The sequence below is a fragment of the Podarcis liolepis genome (genome assembly GCF_965112155.1).
Source record: "Podarcis liolepis genome assembly, chromosome: 5".
Classification (NCBI taxonomy): Eukaryota; Metazoa; Chordata; class Lepidosauria; order Squamata; family Lacertidae; genus Podarcis; species Podarcis liolepis.
In genome coordinates this window covers 22,704,732-22,725,377 of record NC_139556.1, presented here as the reverse complement: position 1 = coordinate 22,725,377, position 20,646 = coordinate 22,704,732, and the positions used below count along the sequence as shown (strand labels likewise).

General features: G+C 43.8%; 1 protein-coding gene across 3 annotated transcripts in view; it reads right to left on the bottom strand.

Annotated features, from left to right (window-relative positions):
• ANXA11 (annexin A11) overlaps positions 1–20,337 on the bottom strand; it is a 36,960-nt gene extending 16,623 nt beyond the window's left edge. The window contains exons 1-4 of one of the 3 annotated variants that reach the window (XM_083502714.1): positions 15,569–15,608; positions 15,414–15,520; positions 2,771–2,831; positions 326–438 (exon numbers count right to left, since the gene is read on the bottom strand). In XM_083502714.1, the coding sequence (XP_083358840.1) occupies positions 326–438; positions 2,771–2,831; positions 15,414–15,443 (204 nt within the window). In that variant the 5' untranslated portion in view covers positions 15,444–15,520; positions 15,569–15,608. Of the gene's footprint in view, positions 1–325; positions 529–949; positions 1,059–2,770; positions 2,832–15,413; positions 15,521–15,568; positions 15,609–20,003 lie in introns of those variants that run through there. The other 2 variants (XM_083502715.1, XM_083502716.1) reach the window with 2 other exon arrangements.
• Positions 20,338–20,646: the final 309 nt, after the last annotated feature.

The following is a 20,646-nucleotide window of genomic DNA, read 5'->3' as shown; positions in this document are numbered from 1 at the left end:
CATATCGGACCCTGCTTAGCTTCGCAAATGTGCTAACAGTATTGTTGCCGCAACCGCCAGGAGGAGCTTCAGAGAATACTGTTGCGAACATAATCTGTCTGTTACAGCTTTTACCACTGATGAAATAAAGGACAGATATGGAAAGAAGACAAGGGGAAGAGAAGTTGAATGTAACTTTATAACTGCTGTAAACCACTATGAGGCCCTTCCTTGAAAAGCAGAATCTAAATATATTAAAAGAAGACAAAAATTCAGGCAGCAGAATTTCGCAGCTGGCTTTAGCGGAAACAGGAAGATCTACCAAATTCCAACTGAAATTACTCACCATGCCTGACATATAGTCTGGATTAAACTGGTTGGCATAGCTTCCAACATTTTCTAGCCCAATTGGAGGAGGATTTGCAGGAGGATAGCTGGGAGCCCCCCAGGGGTTGCCACCTGAAATATTAAAAAATAAAAATACACAAGAGCTACAGAAGAGTTGTATATCTGTTTGTTAGCATATGGATTTCTATGGCAGAATTTTCACTGTAATTGTGAAGAGAACCTGAGCTTACAGGGTTAAACAGCTCAGAGTGTACGCCCTGCCTACTGTTGGGAGGAGGGAGACTCTGCGTCATTTCTGAGTCTCTCAAGTCTTTGCTCTCTCTACTTTCGCTTTTGAGGAGAGTGGACGTGTTTTCACGATGCTGTTCGACAATGGATAGTCTGCTGTAAATAAAACTGCTTTTAGCTGCTAAGCTCCTGAGTGGACTTTGTTTGAGCACACTGAAGCAGGCACTGGAGTTTTTGGGGCTTTCTCTTGCCACTGCTGATCTCTGCGTTTTGCTCAGAACATCGGAATGTGGCCTTTGAAGTCCGAAGCCTGGCCAGGAGTTGCACAGCCGAAGCGGGCTGGACGCCAAGATTTATCTGATTTATCTGAGCAATAAATCAATCACCTTTCTACAGTAATGGCCACTGGCAAAAGCAGGCAGGCTTTGATGGAGTTCCATTTTGCTCTGTTCTCCATCCCTGGACCAACAGATGTTGCAACATAAAGCAGCAGGTTCTCTGAAAGCTACTGTAGTAATGCTCCGGCCACTCGCCCCTCCCTCACCTGTCCTTACCATCCAGCTGGATCAGGTCTCCAGGAATGGTGGCCGGCAGCATGTACTTTTTTACAGAACAAAGCACCTCAAAAAAGGTAGTTGCTGCCACCACTCCCCTGTGCCAGGGCACCAGAAGACATAACCCAAGGGAGGAGTTACAGATAGGTAGCCGTGTTGGTCTGCCATAGTCAAAATAAAAAAATTCCTTCCAGTAGCACCTTAAAGACCAACTAAGTTAGTTCTTGGTATGAGCTTTCGTGTGCATGCACACTTCTTCAGATACACTGAATCTGAAGAAGTGTGCATGCACACAAAAGCTCATACCAAGAACTAACTTAGTTGGTCTTTAGGGTGCTACTCCAAGGGAGGAGGTTATACTTCCTGGTTACCGGCTGCCCCAACCTACAATTTGTTTCCACAAAAGGCAGGCAGAAGTTTAACAGATGTAGTATGGCTAATTGTTCAGGCTCTGGATTCAGGCTTTCCCTCAGACTGGCACACAAGACAGGAAAAGGTCTCTTTTTAAAATTTATTTTAAAAAACAAAATTAAACATGCTTAAAAAGCAGACACTTCTCTTATATATTTCAAACCAGTAAAACAAAGACATGGTAGAATATAGCTAACTAACATACTTACAAATGAGAACAAAGACAAAGTTAGAATAGTTTCAGAGTTCTCAGTAAAATCCGCATCTCAAAGAGAGCAGGAATCTTCATCACAAAGACACACAGGCAGGACAACTGTCAGCAAGGTGGCAACTAACAGACGGGCAAATTGCGGATTTTTTAGGATCTTTATTTCTAAATCTCACTTGGAAACAGAACTCAGATCCAACCAAAATTCCTGATTATGTTTAAATTCACCAATGGTCAGCTAATTGACTAATAATTTTAACTTGTGACAGCTGAGTACGTTAGTTCCCAGGACTTTGGATCAAAGAGTTCCTCCCTTCTTCAGATACTCAGCAGATGCACATCCCCAGAGTGATTAGGGTTGATAACAACGCTGTTTGGGTGTGAATGAGTTAGGTACCAGGTGTCAGAAGGCCACTAATCAACCTGGAGAAGTTTCTTCCTGAGATAAGCAACTTCACACATTTGGAGACTGTTAGCCTGCCGTGTTAAAGCAACAAAACCCATTTCCCATAAATCTTATGGCTTTTGACTTCCCACAATACTTTGCTTCTCACTTGACCAAAGTTTGGATCTATTGAAATTTCCCAACTTCACTACAGCTACGCTAAAACCATGCGTGCATTTCAAAGGCTAATAAATGGCCGTCAAATAGATAATCATCTGTTTGCAAAACATGCAGCGTATAAATAACAGACACTAGAGCAAAATACATGGCAAGAGGAACGGTCTCTTCCTTCCTTCTAACAATGTAAGAGAGAACAGGTGATAACAGCAGGGAATGTAAACTATATCTTCATAGGAAGCTACATGCAGCTGCTGCATACAAGAGTCAGACCAGTGGTTTATCAGTCACAATTCTGTCTACTCTGACTGGCAACAGCTCTCCCAGGCCTCTTGAGCTCTACAAACCGGAGATCCCTTCAACTGAATATGCTGGTGACTGAATCCAAGGTTATTTGCACTACTCCTCTGGTTTGCACCCTTCTGTTATTCAATTCCCGCCAGGTTACTATGATTCTTAAATGAAATACAGTAAGCTTACCTGGAGCAGCAGGTGGATAACCACCGGCAGGAGGATACCCGGGATAACTCATTCTGCAGGACTGCAAAAAGAAGAACAATGATTTAATACACTGCAAAGTGTTAATTACATATTTTATTTATATCAGTTGGTAGAGCATGAGGCTCTTAATCTTAGGTTCATAGGTTCAAGCCCCACACTAGGCAAAATATTCCTGTATTGAAGAGGTTTGGGCTAGATGACTCCCCTGGTCTCTTCCAACTCTACAATTCTATATTCTGAATACCAGTCGCTGGAAAGAAGGCAGTAGTGCTCAGATCCTGCTTGTGGTTTCCAAAAAGGCATCTAGTTTGCCACTTTGAGAACAGGATGCTGGCCTATATGAGCCACTGGCCTGATCCTGCAGGCTCTCCGTACATTCTTACATACGCAACACATAGCAGCTTAAAACTAAAGCAGATGGGATTGTTTTGAACTTTTGGGATTTTACCATCAAATTTAGCTTCGTTTTGCCTTTCTTCCACGAAGCTCTGCCCATCCTCACCCATTATCCTCAAAATCATTCTTTGTGGTAGGTTACACTGAGAGATGGCAAGTGGCTCAAAGTAGGATCTGTGGACAAATGAAGGGTCTTTTTGTCAAATCCTAGCCACTACGCATCTATTTCTCATTACATCATGTTGTGCATTTTTATAGTTTTGATGCCACTATCACTGAGGTGAACTGTAACCTCATGATCCTGGCAATCTCAGGAGATCCTGCCATCCAAAACTGTATGAGATCTAGATTTAGGAAACCGCAAAGCACTGTAGCTACGGGACTTTTTCATATGATTGCAATCACAGGTAAAATAAGGACACTTTAGTGGTTTTTCATCCTCAGGCTGGAAACTGGTGCACCTTTTTAATGACACAGCTGCAGATGTGTACTTATTAATCTCAGAATCAGAGAACTGTAGAATTGGAAGGGACACCAAAGGTCATGTGGTCTAACCCCCTGCAATGCATGTTCAAACAGTGAACATCATGCATCATGTTCACAAAGTGGGAACCAGCAGTCAATCAAACACAAGTGATATGCTGCATGTGTATGCTGCAAGCACATTTTTTCCTTATCTGCACATATAAAACGCTTTAAATATGCATGTTGAAGATTAAATTTCTAAAGCAGGTCCTGCTTTGTCTTCAGCTTCCCTGCCCTCCGTCCCCCCACTTAAATAATACTCCCAGGGTGGTCCCCCCAGAATCAGGCTAAATAAAAAAAATCCTTCCAGTAGCACCTTAAAGACCAACTAAGTTAGTTCTTGGTATGAGCTTTCGTGTGCATGCACACTTCTTCAGATACACTGAAACAGAAGTTGCCAGATCCTTCTATATAGTGAGAAGGTGGGGAGGGGTATTACTCAGAAGGGTGGTGGGAATGGGTGATTGGCAGATAGCTGAAATGAGCCTGTTGACGACTCTTAACGACTGCAATAGGTCTTACAGGAAAAGGCAAGGGGTGAGAAGGTGAAAAATGGCTTAGTCATGTATAATGAGATAAGAATCCAATGTCTCTGTTCAGACCAGGTCTCTCCATGGTTTTAAGTTTGGTAATGAGTTGCAATTCAGCAGCTTCTCTTTCCAGTCTATTTCTGAAATTCCTTTGTAGTAAAACAGCTACTTTGAGATCTTGTATAGAATGTCCTGGGAGATTGAAGTGTTCTCCTACTGGTTTCTCTGTTTTGTGATTCTTGATGTCTGATTTATGTCCGTTTATTCTTTGGCGTAAGGTTTGGCCTGTTTGTCCAATATAGAGAGCTGAAGGACACTGTTGGCATTTGATGGCATACACAATGTTAGACGATGAGCAATTAAATAGTCCCGAGATGGTATGTGTGATGTTGTTGGGGCCAGTAATGGTGTTGTCCGGGTGTATGTGGCAGCAAAGTTGGCATCTGGGTTTATTGCAGGCTCTGGTGCCAGTGTCCGTGTTAAGTCTGGTCTTTAAGGTGCTACTGGAAGGAATTTTTTTATTTTGACTATGGCAGACCAACACGGCTACCTATCTGTAACCAGAATCAGGCTGTTAGACAAGCTCTCCTGTGCACAAGCAGTTCTTTCTCCCTAGTAAAAACATAAAGCCACTTCCTTTATTTTAAGCTACATTTATAACTTCTACTTTTCAAAGTAAAGGTTTTCAAATGAGAGCTAACAAGAACTCAAACACATTACTTTGGCATGAAACGCAGCTAACTGAAAATACATCAATGGAACCTAGTATTACTTTTTAGTAAAAACCAGGAAAAAGAGGGGAGCCTTCTCCAGATGTGGCACACAAACATCTGCCCCATTACGAACAAATCCAGGAGAGCAAGTTTTTGATGTTATACTTAGATCCCTCTGCCTCTAGAACTGTAAAGTTCTTTAAAAAAGCAATACAGCCATAATAGGCTCATTCATTCCTACCAGCCACACCAAATGCCAGCAAGTAAAGAGGGAACAAAGGGCACAAGCGAAGAACTGTGCTGGGAGGCAACACAAGTCGGCAGGCAGAGAAGCTTGTTGATTTAGCTGCCTCCCCGAGGTTGGAATTCATTTCGTCCGTATGAAGCCAAAGCGCGTTGCTATGCCAACTTTCCCACCCTGCGTTACCTGCAGGAACTACGGTGATACTGTGGGACCACATTCCAGTTAGAACTGTGCTAACCAGAAGCTGCACATGGATAATTTCAGAGGCGTTATGAACTAGTGAAACTGGTAAAACACTTATGTTATCCCTATTTTACACACAGATGGAAGATGAAAGGGATTTAGGGGGAAATGGCAGTGTTGGGGAGGTGCGCCACATGGTCTCTCCCAAGGTTTGAAATTCCTTTAGAATTGCTTTTTTTTTTTTTTTGCAATTAACTGGGAATGGAATTAAAATGGCTATTTCACACAGCACTTTCTGAAACTATGATATCCAGCAATGCCGCTGCCCATGACGAGAATAGTTTTACATAGGTGTTACAGAACTAAGGGCTCATTCACACTTCTGCTGCTTGCCCCCAGGGATATCTTTACTGCTAAATCAGAGCCAACACCAATTTTCTCCAGATTGATGTTTGCTCCAATTCACTGCTGAAGAGTGGGGTATTTGGGGGGAGGGGGACTGTGGGGCAAAGGCAAAACTGCTTGGACTCATGCCCAGGAAGCACAAGACAAGCCTGAATAGCTCAGTTGGCTGATAATGTGAAGATTGCAGGTTTGATCCCCACGTGGGACAGCTGCATATTCCTGCATTGCAGGGGGTGGAACTAGATGATCCTCAGGGTCCCTTCCAACTCTAGCATTCTATGATTCTATAAGCGGAAAACATCTCGTACCCTCTCATCTGAACTGCATGGTTTTATTTAACCAAGGTGCACTGTTACAAATGCACTGGCACCAACCATGGTTAATACTGAAAAGGATTGCCCTAAGCCAGGGGTCAGCAAACTTTTTCAGCCGTGGGCCGGTCCACTGTCCCTCAGACCTTGTGGGGAACTGGACTATATTTTTGGGGGGGAAATGAACGAATTCCTATGCCCCACAAATAACCCAGAGATGCATTTTAAATAAAAGCACACATTCTACTCATGTAAAAACACCAGGCAGGCCACACAAATAACCCAGAGATGCATTTTAAATAAAAGGAGACAATCTACTTATGTAAAAACATGCTGATTCCCAGACCGTCTGCGGGCCGGATTTAGAAGGCAATTAAGCTGGATCTGGCCCCCGGGCCTTAGTTTGCCTACCCATGCCCTAATCTCTTATAGCACATGGAACGCAGCACAGACCAAAAGGGAAAAAAATAGAGTTAACATGCCTCCTCCCTCCTCCTCCAGCGTAATTCAACAGATCACAGATTCAATAACATCAGTCCAGAATCCATTGTGACTGACCAGTCAAGCCAAATGTAGCCCACTAGCAACCTATTAAGGCCTGCCAGGTACTAAACACCCCCCTCCCCATTTTTGCAGTTCTAGGAAGGTAGGAAAACCATGAGGCTTCACTGAGTCCTCACTGGGCTGCCATTCAGAGCCAGCAGGTTGAATTTGATTTGGTGGGGGACAAAGCCACACAGCTCTATGTAAACCGACCACCAGATAATTTGCAGCCTACTAACAGGGTGGGATGAAACATTGGGAACAAAAGCAAGAGGAAAATAGCCAGTTCTCAACAACAGGATGTTGTACTGGAATTTTTAAGCCTCATGCAGTTTCCAAGGGAAGTTTCCACCCATAGCAAGTTAGAGGGAGTTAAGAGAAATGGGGAGCTGAACCACTCAATTTTCCTCTTCCATCACCAGTTTCCCCAAGACTGAACGAAACAGAGGAGTGAGGCACTGCAACACAAACTGAGGATGCTAGATACAACGTATTACTACTACCAGCCAGCACAACTCGAGGCACAATTAGGCTCAACACACCCTACTGATTGACCAAGTGGCTCAACAAACCACCTGTTCTTGCTGCCAGAGCAGAACTTTAAAAAGAGGAGAGCAGTGAAGCCTCTGGCAGGTCACGGTGGGCTGCGTGAGGCTTGGCTAGTCAGTAGTTGCGCAGGCCTGTAATTAACAGTCAGATTCCCACCATTAAAACACCAGGAACTGAAATTGCTTTGGTTTTGCTTCTAGATTTCTCAAGTTTCCTACTTAACAATCTGAAAGCTCCTTAGGGAGAAATGCCTTAGGGTGACAGACTCATTCTGCTGTATCTTAGATTCCATGGCCTTTCAACGCTCCCCCCCCCCCCCCCGCACGACATCCTGCATCTGAAAGAGCGACTCACTTGATCAGGTGAGCTCTAGCCTACTAAAACTTACGCCACAATAACTGTTGCCTAAAGCTCTTAGTTGTGATTTTGCTCCTCAGAAAGTTGCGAGTTCGATTCCTGCATCGCAGGGGGTGGGTGGGAATAGATGACCCTTGGGGGTCCCCTCCAACTCTTCCAAGTCTATGAGCACAGTTTAAAACCAAAGTTCTTATACTGTGACATTCTAAAAACCATTCGGAGGTTCTTCCCATCTTAATTCGCTTTGATTTTTAAAGTTATAATAAACTGTTGCAAGGGGGAAAATGACTTAGAACAGGCATAGGCAAACTCCAGCCCTCCAGATGTTTGGGACTACAATTCCCATCATCCCTGACCACTGGTCCTGTTAGCTAGGAATGATGGGAATTATAGTCCGAAACATCTGGAGGGCTGGAGTTTGCCTATGCCTGACTTTGATTAAACTAACTAACTAAAAGTGGAGAATGGAAAGGAAGGAATGAATGGCAGTTGTTCATTCAATCAGGTGCATAAATAGCCACTTGCCAGTAACAAGTAAGAACTGGTTCCAGGAGACAAGCCAAGGAAATATGCACAGCACACACAGCCCATCTAGGCATAAGTGCTGACAGACTAGTCATCTCTGTTGCTAGCAGCAGTTGTGGGCTCATCAGCAAAGCTATCCGTAAATGCAAACCAGGGAACCTGACACCTTGAAACTGTGGCTTTTATTTTTATTTTTTTAAAAAAAAGCCCTGGCTCTCAGTTTGTAGAGATGAACACTTGCTTCTACACTTGGACCTCTGAGTGCAGCTGGGGCACTGCTCCTACCCAATTTTCTGGTACCACCAAGTGTTTAGAGTGTCGCTATAATCCCCGTAATATTTGCACAATGCCCTTCCCTATGGGAAAGGCAGAAGCAACTCCTCAGAAGCAATTGCTTTCTTGCTTCCTTTTTTCAGCCCCTTTTAAAACCAGGCACTTCCTCCTTCCTTATTTGATGTATTTTTTAATGACTCAGACTTCCGCTCTGTGGCAAGAGCCCTACAATTCGCAAGTTCCTGGTTATCTCCCAGTCGCCATCAACCCTGCAGCAGAGCTGTTCTTATCTGCAGCCTGAGTAAATCCTACAAATGGCTTGCTACGTGTTCACCGCCACTGTTATTACTGCAACTGCGCAACAAGAACAATACGGGGAGCACCGTGGAGATCCCTGGGATGTGATGGAATCCTGTGTTGCCTGGATTCCCCATTCAAACTGAGCTTGCGAACAAAGTCCACTCCATAGTCCATTCCGGCTGTCGTAAAAGAGGCAAACATGTTGCGCACCTGCACCCTGTCACCTGCCTCAACTGCAAGTACGCTCCCACCAGGTGCAGGATGCAATAAGCAGTGTTAGAAACTCAGATATATGAGCTAATCGCCAAATGGCACCTTAAACCCAGGTTACGGTCGCCACAACGGAATGTGTAGGTGCCTTCTCTCCCCCCCCCCGTGGAATTTGTTGCTGTTATTATTATTATCATTCACTTTTATACCGCTTTATATTTTAAAGGGGGAAAATCTCAGAGCGATTCACAACACATTAAAACACCAAATAAAACAAATCCAAGCCTCAAGGAAAATATTTCAGATCCTTCTCTAAGTGACATTTTGCTTTACCTGTATTTATTTAGCTACTCAATCTACAGAGCTGCACCACAGCAGAAGAACTATTGGAAGCCAGTGGGGTGTAGCTGTTAGAGTGTCGGACTAGGATTAGGGAGTTCAGGGTTCAAATCCCCATTCAGTTATGAAGCTCACTGGGTGACCTTTGACCAGTCATAGCTTCTTAACCTAGCTCACAGGGTAACTGTAGGGATTAACTGAGGGGGGGGGGACCATTTACCCCTTGGAGAAAAAGGTGGGATACAAATGCAATAAATGAGCTCTTCTGCTTACCTGCTTAAGGAAGCTGGAGGGCCCAGAGAGATGGAGATGTCAGTCGCCAACCCGGCGTCCAGAGATCTCCATGTGGTCGCAATTGGACCTGTGCCAGTAGCAAAACGTGCCTCGCTAATTTCTAACACTGGTAATAAGTGACGGCGTGCCTCTTCAAAAGAAAAACAGACTGAAAGGGGAGAGCTTCATCATAATCAAATCAACACATACCCTAGGCTGAAAATGACATCTGAACAGACTAAAAGCAGCATGATGGGTGTGGGGAGACACAAGTTTAGGAGACAGATGGCTGTTATCAATCCAGCCAGCGCACCAAAACAGAAACACTTAAGTAGTACAACAATCTTGAGAGTTAGATCCACCCGTATGCTGAACCTGACTAGCACCCTCTTTCCTCCTCATGCAAATCCCACAGCCTTCCATGTACAGGCTCAAGTGAAATTCTGAATGACAAAGCAGGAGGTTACATCATGTTGTTTCCTGGTTTGCAAGCATGCACAGGCTGTGGAGCTCTCCCTCTCCCTCTCTCTCTCTCTGGTACCGTACCTGCATTGGGTAATATGTTATCAAAGTATCTTAAGCAAACAACCCCAAACTCACCAAAGGGCCCCCGGAACCAACTCTGGAAAACAGTATCAGATGGGACTCTGGTGGTATTTTGCAATCCCAGCTAGCAGCCTTACACCAGCAGCAGAAGAATTTGGAAAGAGTAAACAACTTGCCTTACAAAGGTATTACAAAGGCAAACAATATCAATTTGCAAAGAATATTGGGTGGGTGGGGGGACTTTTTTTTAAAAAAACCCCATCAACTTCTCAGCATGGCAGTAACTCAAACATCCTCTGAAAGCAAAGAGAGAAGAGGGAAATGTTTGTTACGATAACTTGCAGGTGGAATGTGCTTTTCCTGCCTTACAATTCTGTAAAAAAAAAAAAAATGCTGCCCACTTAATTGGAACTACTTTTAGTCAATCACTGGTGTGCTTTTAAGCTAACCTGGAAACTGATTAGATTTTGCAATACATGAAACAAACCTGAAAAATAGATAGTGGTTTTCCTAGAGAAATTTCCTCTCAGCTCCTACTGCCATTATTTTAAAGCAATCCCTAGAGTGTGTGTTCTGCTTGCTCCCTTAAAAATACAAGTGCTGATGACACAATATTGACAAAGGGCAAGTACAAATACACAGAGCAGGAGGACAAGCTACCCAAATATAGGAAGAACTATTAGAACATGTTGCATTTGGCGTGGTCTGTTCATACACACTCTACAGCTTTCCTCCTTTTCCACGCAGTTTCAAACAAGACAAGCCCCTGCAACCAGCCAGCCGAGTCTGCATTCAGCTGTCAACTGAGAAATATTCAGGCCCACCCAAAGGGGAAAATTATATTTAGGAGTTGCAGAGCCAGGCAAGCAACTTTGGATAGGAGCCACCCACATTGCCAGCTGAACAAGGAAGAAACCCAACATGTGGGGTCACCCTGTCAAAAGCCATCCATAGCACAGCCTAATGTAATATTTTGACATTGCAGCTGTAAATGTGGGCCTAGGCCACAAAAGTGAAGTTTGAATTGAAAGAACTCCACCAAGTTCAGTGGCATGCGACATAAAACTGAAGTGCCTTTGCTTAGTTTCTGAATGAAGTTGAACCTGCCTCTTTCATGTTCTCCATTTGAAAACAGTGGGTTTTTCCAGGCAGCCAGCAAATTTTCTAATCCATCACACCACAAATTTTCTAATCCATCATATCCTGTTCTTGAGCTACAAATGTTAGCGCCTAACAATGATGCACATGAAGATGGCCCCGCATTAAAAGCAGAGCTATTTTTCTAGGGAAAAAGAGGTGCTGGAACTCAACATGAACGCCTCTTGTTCTCTTATCATGGCAATGGTGCCCACCTGAAAGGTGCCACAAGTGAGTTCTGAAGAGTCCCGGCTGAAAAACAGCCCTGCCTTTAAGCCTGAGAAAGATCCAACTGTATCACACAGAAACCTTAAAAGTCACATGAGACGCCTTTGTAACATATTATATATTAGTTTGTGAACTCCTGACTAATCTAAGGAAGCACTGTCTCCTGCAGCCTCGAACTCTGCTTTATGGCATGCCTGTTATGAGTGATAAGGCAGCAATTCTTTTTATCAGCATTTCCTTTGGGTGCATTTGACCTTTCCAAGATGCAACTATTTAAACAGACCCAGTCCAGCTAACACAGAGAGGTTTTCATATGTCAGACACTCGCGCTGTTCCTGCAAGTTGCTGTCAATCATGGACAAAAGAAAACGGGTGAAACATCTGTAAATGAACACTCCGGTTTATGTGGCTTTTACAAACTGACTGAATCAAGAAATGGTTTGGAGCTCTATATGTATTGTTTCAATGGTTTAAGAACACTTTATCATATTGAAACCTCATAGCTATCACCAGAAAATTGTTGCTAGATTGCAAATGATATTGTGAAGTGTTGCCCGTGAATTACTAATCTAGAAATTGCAGGGCGGTTTTTTTAATTAAAGTGTTGCACATTTTAGCATTTCACTGGAATAGAGCACCACCTTCTGCAATTCTACTCTTAATTCACAGGAAACCCAGATGAAACCTTGTCTGATCAGATATGTCTCAGACTTCTCAATGTCCTGGGGCATTTGGAAGTTTTAATCCATTTCCATCTCATCAATTCATTTTCCTGCACTGAAAGATTAGAGATGTGGACAAAAATATCACCAAGGGAGCCACATCCCTACAGCCATTCCACATGCTGAGACACTGTATATATAACCAAACCCAACGTGTGCCATAATTTGGCTGAAGTACTTTGATCAATTGAAGAGAGAACGGAGACTTGCATGCTGTGAGGAACTGAAATGTTCTGAGGCATCTTAAATATCCAAAGGGAAAATAGTCTTTTGAAACTCTGGGGGAAACCCAAGGAATCTTCCTCAAAGTAAAACTTCCCCACAACTACAGAAGAATGTTATGGGCCCCACTAATAAGTATTAGCGCACCAAATTATATTCAACTATATAAACAGTAACAAAGAATTACCCGGAACCATTTGCCGCTGCATATTCCTATTGGATTTAATAGTGACCAGTGTACCAAGGGCAAGATGATCATCCCCCAAATGCTTTTTAAATTATACCTTTCCCAATGAAATATCTAAAAGTTTACAAGGTAGTAGACCCTACCACAGTATTCAAGAGCAAGGCAGATTATATTATGCTTGCTGTTCTTTTGAAAGTTTTCTGAGCTCCTGCTGCCACACTCCATCATAAGACTCTTGTTAGATCCAGATGTGCGTGACTTGAACACCAGCCAATAAAATAAAATAAAATCCTGTTCCTCATCCCATTGCCTTGCATTATTTTGTACCATCTAGTCATCTAGTGGTGCTTAGCTCAAAAGCTTGCATAATAATGAATGATGTGACTTAACTGGTTGTTTTAATGAAGGTACTGGCCCAATATGAATTTTTTCCTGTGAGTCAACATAACTACTTTGACCCGTTTTTAAAAAGTATTGTAACAGTTAACATGCTGGTGTTTTTTTTTTTTAAAGGCACCAGATTAATTTTTCATTACTTTAGCAGTTTCATTTAATCTTTTAAAATAAATAATAAAAGAGAACACTTCTCCCCAAAAGGAAAGTAGGTCATGAGTGGGATTTATAAATTTACATCAGAAAACAATTAAAGGGTGAATCACTAGACTCTGGCAAATACACGGCTGAATGGACTTCTTTAAATTGGACAGCTGAAGCATATTTATATACCCCAAAGAAGCACAAAGTTTCTCAATTTATATGTGAGAACTCGCTTGCTGAAGGATAAATAAGGTCTTTCCCTCAAAGCCTGCAGTGTAAATAGAGGCCTACAGTTTTTACAACCATGGGGTTTTGGGTTTGTTTTTTTTACCTAGCAGCATTAATAAAGCCACTGTTTCTATACTGCAGAGTTCCCCTGTTTAGTTTTCGTACAGATGATTGTAGGATTTCATGCCATGTCCACCAATATAAATATACATTTGGGTCAGGGGGTGGAGTGGTGCTCCATGGAACCAGTAGGGCAGAAGCCAAGGGAGACAAGAAGTGGATAGAGCCAGAGTCAGCCCTGGATCTGATGAAAGTACAACAGCAGGCAGGTGAAGGCTGGCTGAGGGTGGTGCAATGGACTAGCCTCCACTGGGGCAGGATGAGACTTTTTCAATATGTAGGATGCAGAACTTAAGAAATTAGTTACCAGAAGATGTTGTGATGGCTACCACCTTACACAGCTAAAGGGGCTTAACCTGCTGGATCAGCTCAATGCCCATCTAGCAGTGGCATAGCATGGGTAGCCAGTGTCCGGGGCTGTGCAGAGGGGCAGGGGTGGGTGGGAGGGAAATGGACAGAGTACGTATGTGCATTCAACTGCCTAACAGCGTCCCTGTCACCCAGAAGATTGCTGCCGCAGAGATAAGAGTCATTCCGTTGTCTGGAGAGCTCACTTCCTGCTTCTTATGGAGAAGCCATTTTCAACGGAGCCCAGCAACAGAAGCATGCAGCAGTATAGAGGAAGCACCAGGTGCTGAAATTTTGCACCTGGGGCAACCACAGCTGCTCCTTGTTCATGGCCATCGCTGCCTTCTGTGAGAGCAAAGCCTGCATTTTAACGCAGGCAAAGTCACAGAGGATAAGGGTGTCAATGGCAACTAGTCATGGTGGCTCCCTATATATGATGCAGTGCAGACTGCTCCGAGCCCCAGCCATGCTAGTTTCAAGGATACTCCATGCCACTCCCAGCTTCCCACCCATTTTCCTTTCCCTCCCTATCAGTCAGCATTATGCGGTCAATGAGAATTAATCCGTTTCGGGTTCCCGCCCCCCTCCATTTTGTTGCTCAAGGTTTTTAAAGTACTACTGTAAATACTGGGGTTCCCAGTGCTATTCTTATAGAAAAAGAGGTGCTGGAACTCACCATAAACACCTCCCTCGTTCTCTAAGACTGGCAATGGCACCCACCTGAGAGGTATCATCACTGAGTTCTGGTGATTTCCATCTAAAAAAGCCCAGGGAGGAGGGGTTTCTGAATTCTGCTGCCTTCCCCTTTTGAGTTCCATCTACATAAGGACTGACACTCAGGGAACTAAGCTTAGTATTTAAGATATAGAATATATTATGATACAGCTAAAAATGCAAGCTTCTATTACTACTTTCCTTTTAAAACCACACTGGTACCTTAAGGCTAATCTTTTTGTAGGCAAATGCTATATTTAGAGTAGCAGCTCTCTCTCAACTTGGTTTCGAAAGATTGGAATTGCACATGATCATGCATACCATGCTGCTAGATCACATTAATTCTCTCTCTTACTTCCTTAGATTGCCACTGGGTTCAAATCAAGCATACTATAAGCACAAGCAAAGTCTCAGTCACCAAACCATAGTTTGGCCATTATGTACTAACCAAACCAGAGTGCCCCTCTAATGCTTTCCATAATTTTCTCTATAGGGGAAGGTTCCTGAGTAGATGAATTCATCAAAAAAAGTTTGCAATAGATGAATCCATCCAAAAAGGTTTCCAGAAGGTATGAAATTTGAAAACCATTAATTTAAACTGTATCCCAGGAATAGCAAATCTATGTTTTCAGGGTCTGCACTATAGTAACTTGGGAGCCAGAGTATTTTTTGCCATACAAACTGACCTTTCTGCAGAGATGGCAAGGAAATTGGTGCCATCTTAAGGGCTTCAAAACTCTACAGAATTAGATTTACAATCCAGATTTAACCTAAAGCATTGGATTCACTGCTTTGGGAACCATTTTCTTACAAGCCAAAAGCACAGGCAAACTTTCTGCCACATCTTGATTTTGTCAGAGCTTCCAGGGACAATTATTTCAAAAGCTTGTTCCAGCCAAAGGATCGCCAGTTGGCCAACTACACTGATCTTCAACACCTGAAGTATTTCCCCATTACTTTAACAAACCTCTTCCATATCCCATCCATTGTATTTACATCCTTCTTGAACTGGGGTGGTAAGAAAGTTCATGAGAAGAGCTCCCATCAGCAGTGGAGTTCCTGGCCAGTTCCTGCAGCGCTTGTCCCATTTTAAGAAGCTGCATTGTGCTGGCTGGGCTTGATGGGAGATGTGATCCCATAAAAATGCAGGGCACCCAGTTGGGGAAGGTTGCCACACACTGTGCTGGGCTGTTATGGTTTCCATGACAGCCAGCAGTGATGTCACAAGTCAATTATTCTAGAAGGAAAGCAGAAACTGCTACTGAGCACTTAAAGCTGCAATGCACAAAGAAACATGTGGGAGTTAATGAGGAAGAAAGGGCAATGAAACAAAGCAGCCCTTGGTTAATGAAGTTTTCTTCCCACATCCTTCTTCCTGAAGTTCGGAGGCCTACAACAATAAAACCTGTCCAGTGTGCTTGAATTCACAATCAAAAAATTCCCTGCCTGATCATTGATTTGATGCACAGAATTTAATGCATTTACCCTAGGTGCAACTTGAGAGGTTTTCTTGTACAGGTCCCACTGAAATGAAGAGGACTTGCATGAGCACAGTCATTTCAATGGGTTGTTTGCAGTTCAACCTCCTGCTAGACTGGAGCCAGTGTTTATTAATTTGAGTGTATGTGGATTTTGGGTCCATAAAAATCCCCAAACAACCTTGGGCTGCTGCTTCTCTCTCACAACCACCCTACGAGGCAAGATAGGCTCAGGATAATACGGGGTAGCTAGCAACCACCACTGCATGAAACCCTCCCCTCCCAAAAATTTCATTCTCTGGCCTGTTTTACTAGAGCAGAGTTATGTTTCTGCATATATTTTTATATGAAACGTAGTGGTCATAATTAATACAACCTATTGGCTATTCAATACTACAAAATGCACATTCCTATTTTTAGTTTGGCCTCGTTACCACCCTGTTCTGCATTTGCATTCCCCTGCCCAGCAGCTGAGGGATGGAATCCAAGAGATTGGAATTTGTCCGAAACTGAGCAAGGAACTGACTTAAAGCTCCAAGGCCCGAACTGAGGCCACACTGATTCCTTTTTCCAGACGTCCACATGCTGAAACCAAGGTCTAAACCGGACATGAAGGGGCCAGACGCACTTCCTGGCCTCTCTGCCCAATTCACACATAACACCCGGGTGGTGAAGGTGGCAACTCTTACCACAAATGTTGCACATGGGCGAAGGCAGCTGAACCCTGTCTCTCCCCCGGTACATTTCTTCATTTTTAATCCCATTTTTAATCGCTACTCTAGCGGGGATAGAAGCACCCGTAGCAACGGAGTATGGTGAGGTAAGGCAGGGTGGGGGGAACAGGGCTCAGTTGCCAACACGCAAATTCTGTGGTAACAATTGCCTCACTTTATGCCCACTTGATCAGGGGAGACACAAATGGGCACCCATTGCCACGGCAAGTTCACACCACAGCTCAAAAGGGTGGGGTGGCAGTACATAAAAAATTAAAACAGTGCGCGGGGAAAAGAGGACCTGATGTTATACTGGCTGGTTCTGCCAATCCTGTTGATTTGCGCAGGCTGAAATCTAAATGAGAATGAACAGTCATTGCAGATATCCATCCCATCACTCTAGACTTGAGAGATCTACAAAATAAGCCAGCATAATTATCCCCTACATTGCAGATGGGGAAGTGAAAAAATCGAAAGACCATGGCATGGAGCCATCAAATGTGTTTCTCCGCGATGTGTACTGGTAATTTGAACCAGGGGATTCCCACATCTTACGCTCTGGGCAGAGCTACATATGATTTTGGCATAAGAACATTCCTAACCCCATTCCCGACCAGGAATTGGGGGTTGGGGATGGGACTTGCAGGGCAGGGGGGTCAGCAGGCTGAAATGAGAGACTAATCTCTCTTGTACCTGCTGCCAGTTCTCCCATGCAAATGTTCTTTTGAAGGCTGATCTCAACTGGCCTTGCTCCAGTTTAAGAGCCCACCTGGGAGGGGGAAATGAACTGAAAGCTGCTTGGAGTCATTGGCAGAGAGGAGGGTTAAGCACCCCACCCCTATCCACTAGCATATTGCAACAGCATTATAGGATATGCTAGACCAGCAACATAGCATTTCAGTCACTACAGTAGCTTTCAGGCAGGTCTACCAACAAGACACACATCCCAAAATAATCCTGGGAGCAAAATAATCCTGTGCAGGAGCCCCTAAACCAGAATCCTCTGCAACAAACAACCAGAAACAGGATCCCAGAAACAGCAATGTTATTAGGAACAACTATAGAAGATAAAGAGACAGAACATTCTTTGTTGTCAGTTCAGACACAGGAAGGGAAAGAAAACAACACTGCCACATTTGGGAAACAAGGGCAAGTATCGCAGACCACAAATCCACACATATCACTACGCATTTCTATTATTTATTATTATTAATTACTACTACTAAAACAATTTATAACTCATCCTTCACCCTAAGGTCTCGGGGCAGGTAAGAATGACAACATAATATGGAATTCAGTCTTAAGCAACTTAAAATTACAGAAATAAGCCAAGCCTTAAAAATCTGCATCACGCATGTCTAGAAATTATTGTGTGGTACCTAGCGCACTTCACAAAAAATATTATAGCCTTCCAACTGTGCAAAGCATTTTACAATCCACAGAAGGCAAGGTGTACAACTTCATGTAAAATTAAAAAAGATCTCTACTGAGACAACTCATGGTTCCACACCCTGTATATATTATGGACAAATAAGCAAATTTTCATAGAGCTGCTTATCTAACATAATTTGGTCTGCCTCCGTTAGTCATAGGGAAGATGCTATGTAGGGCACCGAATTCCTCCTCACATCCCAGGTTTGAGATTTCACCAAGCACTGCTCATCTGCTTGTAGGTATTTGTTCTCGAGGTCTTCGACCTTAACCTTAAGCCCACGGGAATTACCTAGTCTGACAAAGGCAGGCCTATCCCTATGTACAAGTGGTGCAGAGAAGCAATTAAAGTTTCATTCTAGGACTGGAGAGACTCAGATTCAAATCTCCATTCAGGCATGGAACTTGCAAGGAAGTTTTGAGCATGTCATTCATTTGCCTCACAGGTTTGTTGTTAAGATACGATGGAGGAAAGAGATGAACCATGTATGTTGCTTTGGAGGATGGAAGAAGTATAAATAAATAACAGAATAAATAAGTAAATAACTTCTGTCCTGCACTTGAGGGCTGCTGTGATGGGCCAGGATACAGGGGGCAAAAAATGCAGGTGTTAATTACAGGATTACTGAAATCATGTACTTGAAGCACTTGAAAGGCCAGAAATAAACAACATAAATGAAGCTATTATAAGGGCCCAGTAGAAATTATTTACTTTCACAATGCCAAGGCACCTTACAAGGCAACAACACCCAACATCAGAAAGAAAAGTCCCTGCCCCAAGGAACTTCTAATTTAAAATTTGCCAGGTTTTTTTTTTTTAAATAAAACAAGTAAGGCAGCGGAAAGGACTGTTGTTAAGAATTCATTAAGAGAAGACATCAAGTATACATTTAAGGAATAGGAATAATAATAATAATAATAATAATAATAATAATGGTGGGCTCTCCTTCCTTGGAGGTTTTTAAGCAGAAGTTGGATGACAATATGTTATGTCAGTTGAGATTCCTGCAGTGCAGGGGGTTGGACTAGATGACCCTCATAGTCCCTCCCAACTCCATGATTCTATTATTCTATGCTGCAAAGCAGAAAAGCTTACACGAGTAGAGTGTGCCATTTTAGGGAGTGAAGCTTATTTTTTGCCATTTTCTTCTGTGAGGGGTCTTGAAAACATGTTTGAGGAATTCAAATCTGCTGCTATTTTTGTGTTTGGACAACATTTAGCTTGGTTAGCACATGAACTTGCTTTCGGAAAACCGTTTTAATTCTACCTTCTGAAAACATCAGGTAACACTAAATAATAAATAATATATTACACAACTACAAGCACTTGGCCATCCTTTTTAACGATTTCTATGCGATTTTACACTGGTGTTACCCACCAAACATCCTATTAAATCCTTTGAATTCCCAAGTCACGTTACAACTTTTGAGCACCCCTCAAGTTTTGGAAGCTGTAAGTTGGAAAAGTCACCCCGCCCTGTTGCAGAGCAAGGCCCGCACCGAGCCAGGCTGTTGGACCCAACAAGGAGCAGCAAGCCCGAGGCTCCCGCTCTTCCTCGACCCAACCCAGCACCTCCGCCCTTGGCGGGCAGAGAAGGAAGACTTGCAAGCCATGTTTGCGCTTGAGAAGGGAGGGCAGCAAGGAAGGAGCCCTTCCCGCAAACCCAGTTTAGGTCGGGGCGACCTAAGAGAGGAAGGGCACCAGCTTCCCTGAGATTGAGGCCCCCTTGAATTAAGAGGGGCCGCTTCCCAACCTGCTATAGGTGTGTGGCAGGGAGTCCCCCGCCTTGCTGGCTTCAGGCGGAGCAAGGCCCGCCTCGCCCGGGGCTCCGTTTCCAGCAGAGACGCGCCCGATGCCCGCCAGCGCCCGCAGCAGCCGGGCACGAAGGCGCAGCTGCGGCCTCCCCCTGGTGCAACCCTCTCACCTGGCAGGTAAGCCCCCAGGAAGGCTGTCAAGGAAGGTCCAGGGAACGCCCAAGCGCTGCGTGTCCTCCTCTTGCTTTCTCAGCCGTGCTCTGCTCCCCTAACTCTTCCGAGAAGAAAAAAAATAACTGAAGAGCCCAGAAGAGGAGGAGGAGCTGAACTTTCTCCTCCTTCCTCCTCCTCCTGGGCCCTCCCACTTGGCGGCAGCTGCAGCAACAACAGCGTCGGGTTTCACGCTGCAAACATTTTCGGGTGGAACAAATGACAGGTCTGCTGAGTAACCGCTCTGCCCATGAAAGAAATCTCTCATACACACGTGCACCTCCTCTTGCTAAAGCCCCGCCACGCCCGCCCTCGCTTCGGAATATTTAGCTCAGGCGATTCTTAAGTCCGCTTCTGTTACCAACGGGTCATTCCATATCAAGCGATCCATTTTTTTTAACCTCGTGTCATCCAGTTTTCTTAATATTTTGCACATTTCTAGAATGACCAAAACTAAGTTGAAATCTTGTTGTTTAGTCGTTTAGTCGTGTCCGACTCTTCGTGACCCTATGGACCAGGCACTCCTGTCTTCCACTGCCTCCCGCAGTTAAGTTTAAATCTAACACTCAACAATTTGGGAATTCCTTTGCCTGAGCCGATTGT